Source organism: Solanum verrucosum, unplaced genomic scaffold, assembly GCF_900185275.1.
Source record: "Solanum verrucosum unplaced genomic scaffold, falcon-dt-bn FXZP01000133.1, whole genome shotgun sequence".
In the NCBI taxonomy this organism is placed as follows: domain Eukaryota; kingdom Viridiplantae; phylum Streptophyta; class Magnoliopsida; order Solanales; family Solanaceae; genus Solanum; species Solanum verrucosum.
In genome coordinates this window covers 1,058,356-1,067,641 of record NW_026020355.1, presented here as the reverse complement: position 1 = coordinate 1,067,641, position 9,286 = coordinate 1,058,356, and the positions used below count along the sequence as shown (strand labels likewise).

At 34.5% G+C, this 9,286-nt stretch overlaps 1 protein-coding gene across 1 annotated transcript; it reads left to right on the top strand.

Annotated features, from left to right (window-relative positions):
* The first annotated feature begins 202 nt into the window (after positions 1-202).
* Positions 203-7,945, top strand: LOC125837665 (LRR receptor-like serine/threonine-protein kinase ERECTA). The gene is made up of 27 exons (XM_049516746.1): positions 203-835; positions 1,035-1,173; positions 1,265-1,336; positions 1,437-1,508; positions 1,577-1,648; positions 1,737-1,808; positions 1,888-1,959; positions 2,069-2,140; positions 2,226-2,297; positions 2,379-2,447; positions 2,528-2,599; positions 2,715-2,786; positions 2,886-2,957; positions 3,155-3,226; positions 3,304-3,375; positions 3,459-3,530; positions 3,900-3,971; positions 4,078-4,149; positions 4,225-4,296; positions 4,379-4,450; positions 4,756-4,824; positions 4,896-4,967; positions 5,103-5,176; positions 6,221-6,349; positions 6,465-6,812; positions 6,904-7,277; positions 7,380-7,945. Exons 1-27 carry the CDS (start codon positions 733-735, stop codon positions 7,749-7,751), a joined length of 2,973 nt encoding a protein of 990 aa, XP_049372703.1. The 5' UTR covers positions 203-732; the 3' UTR covers positions 7,752-7,945.
* Positions 7,946-9,286: the final 1,341 nt, after the last annotated feature.

The window sequence follows — 9,286 nt, the reverse complement described above, 5'->3', positions numbered from 1 at the left end:
CCTAAACATCCTTTGTGAAATTTCTGGCTCATCTATTTTTCACATTTTAAGAAAATAAGCTTATAACACCCGAACATCCTTCGTGACATTTTTGATTCCGCCAATGCTCAGTTGGCGTAGTCGCTGTCAAACTTGAGAAAGGATTACCCCTTTAGGCTTGCACAGACAGTGACTTATGATGAAATGAAGCCACAGAAGGCACTCTGTTATCACACTTAAATGAAAATACATGTGTATGGACTAGCAATAAAAGGGGCACTAGTAATTGAAAAGCAAGTGTATAGAGAGAGATAATGAGAGAGAAAGAGTAAGTACACTACTACTGCTACTATCCCATATAGCTGTAATGTTGCAGGTCTGATTTTTGCAGTTGCAGACCCCCCTTCTTGGCACAAGCTCTTTTAACTTTTATCTTCTCAAATAATTCTCTCTCTCTCTCTTTTCTCTTTTTACATTGTGAGGAAACTGAATACCCATTGTATGTATTAGTGTGAGGCCTATCTGCCACAAGGATGTGATGGAACACTATGCTTCCTCTGCTAAAACCCCACAACCCCAAAACTCTCTTTCACTTCACATTTAATCACAATTCCTCAGTGAAATTATTCTGTTGCTCTCTCTAATTTCAATTTCAATGTCGGTAAGTCCAAGAACTGGTTTTTCAATTCAAAGGAGCTGAGTTATTGTAAACACTTGAGTTTTGACAGAGACTTGAGTCTCAGAGAAACTACAATGGCATCAATTTTACTTCAAAGATGTAATCTTTTCTTTGAGGTTCTTCTTCTTTTGGGGTTCTTGATTTTCTTCAGCTTTGGTTCTGTGGTGTCTGATGATGGTGAGTGAGTAGAGTAGAGTAGTAGAACATTCTGCTTCTTATGTTCTAGTTTAATGTTTTGTTTAAATGTTGAAAAGACAAAGTTTCCTTTTTTAATCATTTTTTAAATGGTGTTTTTGATTAATCCCACGTTTTGTAGTTGTTATTTGTTAAAGGTTTATTTTTTTGTCTCATTATTATAATAATAATTGGAAAATAGGTTCTGCATTGTTGGAGATTAAGAAGTCAATTAGGGACGTGGAGAATGTGTTGTATGACTGGACTGATTCTCCTTCATCTGATTACTGTGCCTGGAGAGGTGTTACCTGTGATAATGTCACCTTCAATGTTGTTCAACTGTAAGCCATAACTCAAAAAACACTCTTGTTACATTATTATCATTTGGGATTCTTTAGTATAAAGCTGTAATCTTTTGACATTATCTTGTAGTAATCTTTCGAGTTTAAATCTTGATGGGGAGTTGTCTCCTGCAATTGGACAGCTCAAAGGCCTTATATCTATGTAATATCTTCTCCCATTATCCCACATTTTCCCTTTTTGTTTGTTCTTTTGACTTGGTGTACATATAGATTATGTTTGTTAATTTATTTATTTTTCGTAGTGATGTAAGGGGAAATCGCCTTTCTGGCCAGATACCAGATGAGATTGGTGACTGTTCAGCACTGAAAAACTTGTAAGTATAAAATGCTTCTGATTCTTGTGTTATTATTTGGAAAATAAGTAACCATTTTTTTCCCTTAGGGACCTATCCTTCAATGAGCTTTATGGTGATATTCCGTTTTCCATATCAAAACTTAAGCAACTGGAATATCTGTAAGTTTTGATACTCTTCTTCTTCTAGGTGTTGTATCATTTGCTTTCCAAGATTGTCAATTGATCATGCTTGTCTTATTCAACATAGGATTTTAAAGAACAATCAGTTGATTGGACCAATTCCATCTACATTGTCACAGATCCCCAACTTGAAGGTCTTGTAAGTATATTCTCTTCTGCTTTGTCATGATATTGGTAGGTTATGAATAATTTCAATTTAATCCAAGAACTTCCTCCAGGGACCTGGCTCAAAATAGGTTAAGTGGAGAAATTCCTAGGCTGATATACTGGAATGAAGTCCTGCAGTATTTGTGAGTGTTTTAATTCAGTGCTCCTCTTCTCTTGGTTTCTAGAATACCTTAGGAGACTACCATTTTGTATATGGATGATCATATCTGTTGTATGTTTTTTATTGTATAGGGGACTGCGTGGCAACAACTTGGGTGGATCACTTTCTCCTGATATGTGTCAGCTCACCGGCCTGTGGTACTTGTAAGTTTGTAATCTTTATGCTCTTCAGATCTTACTATAGCTCCTTTAGGTGATGACATTAACCATCGTTCATTGTTTTGTGCAGTGATGTTCGGAACAATAGTTTGACTGGTTCCATTCCTCAAAATATTGGCAACTGTACTGCTTTCCAGGTTCTGTAAGTATCTATAACAAATGAATGAAGTTGGACTATTTTCTAAATGTTTGGTTGGCATAAGACCTTGTTTTGTGCTGTCAGAGATTTGTCTTATAATGACTTGACTGGAGAGATTCCTTTCAACATTGGTTTCCTGCAAGTAGCGACCTTGTAAGTTTATGCTGCTTCTCTTTATCACAAAGCCATTCATTATATGGTTATAAGTTTGAAGTGTACTTTCATCATTCCAGGTCTTTGCAAGGTAATCGCCTTTCAGGGCAGATCCCTTCTGTCATTGGATTGATGCAAGCTCTTGCAGTTTTGTGAGTGTTTTGTGTCTTGTTATCTCAATCCAATGCTATTGAATCATGAACGATATTTCTTGGAAACCAAAAAATGCATCTGTTATTTAAGTTTTTCTGACCCTTTTACTGACAGGGACTTGAGCTGCAATATGTTGAGTGGAACAATTCCTTCAATTCTTGGGAATTTGACTTACACAGAAAAATTGTTAGTACTATAAATTTTAATTTAACAGCAATTTGGATCATTTTGTGCTTCCTAAATTGTGTACTGGATCAATTACTGTAAGTTCGCATTGTATTGCAGGTATCTACATGGGAACAAGCTATCTGGTTCCATTCCTCCAGAGCTGGGAAATATGACAAAGCTTCACTACTTGTATGAATGCTTTCTATTAATCATTTTTTGTTGGCTTTGTTTTGTTCTTCCTGTTTAAACCCTTTTAAATGAATGCAAGCATTTGTTTGATTAGTGAGCTTTTAGGCAACCACTGATTTGATTGATACAAAGCTGTTTTGAGAATTTTTTTTAAGAGACTTTCCTCAACCTCAAGGCTCAAAGATGGTAATTTGCAGAGAATTGAATGATAACCAACTTACTGGACGCATACCACCAGAACTTGGAAAGCTGACGGAGTTGTTTGACTTGTAAATCCTGTTTCTCTTCATCTTCTACTTTGGACTTGTTAACGTCATTATTTATTTACTTATGTGGTATGTTTCAGAAATGTTGCAAACAACCACCTTGATGGGCCCATACCTTCCAATCTTAGCTCATGTACCAATTTGAATAGTCTGTGAGTGTTTTTCATGTCCGATGTGTTTCAATTATGTACGATCATGCTTGTTTGGGAGTTATTGACACCTAATTTGGTTGCAGCAACGTTCATGGAAACAAATTGAATGGTACAATTCCACCTGCTTTTCAAAAGCTGGAAAGTATGACCTATCTGTAAGTTCTTACTCTTTGAATTTTTCTTTTAGAGAAATATGTGCAAGGTTATCTAGTTATCATTCTACCCATTCGTGCTGTTAAGGAAGATTGTAAACTTACTATGCCAATTTTATATTTAAATTTTACCAACGTTGAATTATTGCACAGACTTCATTTTATTTATCTTGCTGTCAAATCGTCACTGGCTTATCCTTGCATGAAGAATCATTTCTATTGTCGAGAGCTTTCAGCTATGTGTGTCATATAATTTTTTTAATTATTAACTAGTTTATTTAGAGCTCTGCATCATCTAGTTATGCAAATTTCAATTGCTTATTCTGCATACTCTGAGCATTGACTGTCTCTTTTTTTTGTTAATTGCTTAAGTAATCTCTCCTCCAACAACCTCAAAGGGCCAATTCCAATTGAGCTTTCTCGTATTGGGAATGTAGATACACTGTAAGTGCAAACTTTCTCATCCACTTTCATTTCTCTCATTGCAATTATGGTTGCGGGAAAAGCACGTTTTGACAGTTTAAGAACTCTTCAACATTTTTTGGCTTAGGGACTTGTCAAACAACAGGATCAGTGGTCCTATACCTTTGTCCCTCGGTGATTTGGAACATCTTCTTAAACTGTGAGCATAACCATCAGGTTGTTATGTTATCATCATATATCGGTTGTACTTACATTCCTTTTGTCAATGCTGTAGGAACTTAAGCAAGAACGAAATAAATGGAAACTTGCCAGCTGAATTTGGCAATTTAAGGAGCATCATGGAGATGTATGGAACCTTGCTAAATTCAGTTACTTCAAATTTATGGTTTGCTTGATTTTCAGCATTTTGACCGCACTCTTAATTGTAGTGATCTGTCAAGCAATCACCTCTCTGGTCCCTTGCCTCAGGAACTTGGTCAGCTTCCAAATCTGTACTTGCTGTAAGTACTTTAGATTTACTTCGAGACTCTCATCCTCTTAGCCATTGGTAATAATCTGTACAGTGAATAAGTATGAACTTCTAAACTGGGAAAGTAGATTTTAAATTATTTTGGATGCCATTTTCAAGAAAGTAGAGATGAAGTGGTTGTGTTGCGATTGGTTTATATGATCTGGCTACATATGTTCATTACTTTGGTGTTGTCTCAGTTTTGCTTTATATTGCATTATTGTACGGGGCTCATATGGCATCATTTCTCTATCTTCTTCTTTTCCTTGAGGCCTTATTCTACAAAATAATGAACAGGAAACTGGAAAACAACAATTTATCAGGCGATGTGATGTCCTTAGCCAGTTGTCTCAGTCTAAATGTCCTGTGAGTTTTCAAGCTAGTAGTTTTACACCAGTACAAATGTTTTGTAAATCTAATCAACCGGTTTTTGGTAGGAATGTCTCGTACAATAATCTGGGAGGGAATATTCCAACAGGCAATAATTTCTCTAGATTTTCACCAGACAGGTAAGTGGAGCAATCAAGATTCCATTCATTGATCTTCCTCGTCATGTGCCAAGTTCACACAAGTCACAAGCATTTATTGGTTTGTTTTTAATTCTTTGCTTCTAATGTTTTCCTTTTGCTATGTTTCCAATAAAGCTTCATAGGAAATCCAGATCTGTGTGGGTATTGGCTCACTTCTCCTTGTCATGCATCTCATCCTGCAGAGCGAGGTATGATCAAACTGTAACCATCATTTGACCTTTATTCTATTGCATTCTTGAAATTTCATTTCACTTTGGACACTTGCAACATTTATTAAGCGCGATGGACAGATATTGATTAATGAGGAATTATCCCTTGGTTGAGCAAACTTAATTCTGTGTTAGTCTGGTAGTAGGGTGCACGATCACGGTTTCCTCTGTTCACAATCCTTGATTGCAACACTTGGATGTGTGCACATATTAAATTAACATGAAATAATATTCATTTGCTGGAGTTACATTGATGTAAAGATGCCTTAGCTGTCAAATGAAACTGCATTAGTTTTATCCCCATCCTCAGTACATTAAGGGGTCGTTTGGTAGAGTGTATTAGTAAAAATAATGCATGCATTAATTACATGTATTAGTAATCCTTGATTGTAACACTTGGATGTGTGCACATATTAAATTAACATGAAATAATATTCATTTGCTGGAGTTACATTGACGAAAAGATGCCTTAGCTGTCAAATGGAACTGCATTAGTTTTATCCCCATCATCAGTACATTAAGGGGTCGTTTGGTAGAGTGTATTAGTAAAAATAATGCATGCATTAATTACATGTATTAGTAATCCCCTTGTTTGATGCATTTTTTCATGCTATGTATAACTAACTTGCATTAGTTATACACTCTATTGTGTATTGAGGAGTGTATTACTAATACCATGGATTTCTAGGTATTAGTAATGCAAAGGATTTAATACATGCATTAATATGGTTAAAGACTCAATTACCCCTCAAAGGTACTTTTACATCTTTTTCACTGTAATTGTAAAGGATACTTTTGTAAATAAATGTTTTTATACAATGCATACTATTTTTCATACACCAAACCAAACAATGCATAAGAAATAATATATGCATAATTAATACATGCATTACTAATGCTTGCATTACTAATACACTCTATATTGGGTATTATTTTTATACACTCTACCAAACGACCCCTTAAGTGCATAAATATTTTAACAGTTGTCTAATGAAGAAAGATGAATTCATTGGACAATTGCAGTTTCAATTTCTAAAGCTGCTATACTTGGTATTGCTCTGGGTGGCTTGGTGATTCTTCTGATGATACTAGTAGCAGCATGCCGTCCACAGAATCCTGCACCTTTCATGGAAGGATCTATTGATAAACCAGGTACAATGTTTTCTGGACGGTTGGATAGTGTTTGGAGACGTTCATGTCTTAAGGACAGTCATCAGAGTTAATTGAAGTTGCCATGTATTGATTATTTAACGTTTTTGATGAACAGTTTATTACTCATCTCCAAAGCTTGTGATCCTTCATATGAACATGGCACTTCATGTTTACGAGGACATTATGAGGATGACTGAGAACTTGAGTGAGAAGTATATAATTGGTTGTGGAGCATCAAGTACTGTATATAAATGTGTTTTGAAAAATTGCAAGCCTGTAGCTATCAAGAAATTGTACTCTCACAACCCGCAATACTTGAAGGAATTTGAGACTGAACTTGAGACAGTTGGGAGTATTAAGCATCGTAATCTTGTCTGCCTCCAAGGATATTCTCTTTCTCCATCTGGCCATCTTCTTTTCTATGACTACATGGAAAATGGTAGCCTTTGGGATTTGCTTCATGGTTAGTAAATCCAAAATGGTTTAGGTGATTTGGTTCATTGAACTTGTGTTTTAAGCATTTCGTAATAATCCCTCTTATATCTTTTTTGCAGGTCCTACAACAAAGAAGAAAAAGCTTGATTGGGTTACTCGCCTTCGAATTGCATTGGGATCAGCTCAAGGGCTTGCATATCTTCACCATGATTGTAGCCCTCGAATTATCCACCGTGATGTTAAATCATCAAATATCTTGTTGGACAAAGACTTTGAGGCTCATCTGACTGATTTTGGCATTGCCAAAAGCTTATGCATATCAAAGACCTATACGTCCACGTACATTATGGGAACCATTGGTTACATTGATCCAGAGTATGCTCGCACTTCTCGCTTGACAGAGAAGTCTGATGTTTACAGCTATGGAATTGTTCTATTGGAATTGCTCACTGGAAGGAAAGCTGTAGATAATGAATCTAATCTACACCATTTGGTATGCTCTTGTAATTTAGTTAATATGAACTTGTGCTATGATATATCGTCATATAATTATATAAAGATTCAATTGATCTTAACAGTTCTGCATATGTTACAGATTCTAACTAAGGCAGCAAACAATGCTGTAATGGAAACAGTGGATCCTGAGATCACAGGCACATGCAAAGATCTTGCAGATGTGAAGAAGGTTTTTCAGCTTGCCCTTCTATGTTCCAAAAGACCGCCTGCTGAGAGACCAACAATGCATGAAGTGGCAAGAGTACTTGAAAGCCTAATACCCGTCGCTGAAACGAAACAGCCAAATCCAACCCTCTCACTTGCATTACTTCCATCTGCTAAGGTACCTTGTTACATGGATGAATATGTCAACCTCAAGACACCCCATCTAGTGAATTGTTCATCCATGAGCACTTCAGATGCCCAACTTTTCCTGAAGTTTGGAGAGGTCATATCCCAGAATAGTGGCTGAAAATAACATGAGAGTAGATTTCTTGAGATTTTGTGTAAAAAAATGTAGTGCCATTATAATATTATTATTGTAGGTAGTTGTAGTAAGATGATGCATGCAATAGTGGTCCAGTCTACTTTTTCCACTACATAGGTCTAGTGTGAATGTAAAAATATTTCACTTTTTACCATGATGAAATTGGAAGAGGTAGCACTTAGTAGAGTATTGTAATATTGGTTTTTGGGACCACTGATGCTGAGTATGGACTATACTGTCTGTAAGAATTTTGGCACACACTTTGAGGTGGCCTTAGCACTGCCCCTCTGTGTATAGCAATAATGGATTGCATTGTGGACCTAAGTTTGCTGCTCTCTCTTGAAGCTGCAGTACATTAGTGCATTTATTTGGTGGACTACTCAGAAACGCAAAATAATTTTGACATTTTAATTATTACTCTACTTCCTCAGATTATTAAATACTTTCTGTCCCTTTTTGTATAATTTATTTTTGTTTTTAGTCTGCCCAAAAAAATAGTAACGTATTTATATTCTCTCTTTGTCTCAATTTATTTGACTTATTTTTTTTTAGTCAATCTCAAAAAACAAATGACACATTTATATTAAATAATAATTTAATTATAAAATGTCTATTTTATTCTTAATGAAATGAATTACAGTTATATAAATTTCTATCATTTATTTTGGATCACAATTTTTAAAGTCTTCCATTCTTTCTTAAATTTCGTATCGAGTCAAATTATTTCACATAAAATGGGATGGAGAAAGTATTAAATATTAATTTAAGTTTAAAATATTTATTTAGTCAAACAAATATCTATCGTTTATTTTAAATCACAAGTGTCAAAAGTTTTTTTTTTCTTTCTTAAATTTTGTAGGGAGTCAAAGTAACTTATTAAATGAGAAGGTGGGAGTGACACTTATTATAAATATTCTAGTTTCTAAGCACACGTTTTACGTGTATAATCCCTGTTGAGTATAGTTTTTTTAAAAATAAATATTATTAACATGATTTGAGTTCTTTTTAAGAAAATGTGTCTAATTGAGGTTTCTTACTCTGTCTCAATAAAAATTGTGATACTTCAATTTCATGACCTCCAAGTGAATGCACTGAGATAATGATAGTTAACAAAATAAACTCTATTTATAAGTCAAAAAATAAGTTTCTAAGCAAAAGGAAAAAGATAACAGCTACCCAAATTAAATTTTTCGGTAGTGTTAAAAGTTCCTATTTGTTGTTAGAATAATGTTAGAAGATCAAAAGATTGCATGAGATTAGTCCTATGCAAACCGTAGTGCAATATTAATGTTTCATCAATTAAAAGCTTGATATGAGATTATTTACTTTTTGTATAATTATAATGGACGTGTACAAAATATTATATTAAATTTTTATTCACGAGCACTTTATAATAATTATTTAATTATAAATATTAAAAATTAAGGTGTAAAAAGTCTTATTATTTACAATTTGAAAATCAGAATACTTATAAACATACTACTATTTTTTTTTTTATAGAATTTAATTGTCTCTTCGTA

What these genes read in the sequence shown, in the direction of transcription:
- LOC125837665 (XM_049516746.1), top strand. Translation starts at nt 733, where the DNA reads ATGGCATCAATTTTACTTCAAAGATGTAATCTTTTCTTTGAGGTTCTT. An exon ending in ATCCCCAACTTGAAGGTCTT is followed by an intron (nt 1,809 to 1,887) that starts GTAAGTATATTC and finishes AACTTCCTCCAG; the next exon opens with GGACCTGGCTCAAAATAGGT. An exon ending in ATTGGGAATGTAGATACACT is followed by an intron (nt 3,972 to 4,077) that starts GTAAGTGCAAAC and finishes TTTTTGGCTTAG; the next exon opens with GGACTTGTCAAACAACAGGA.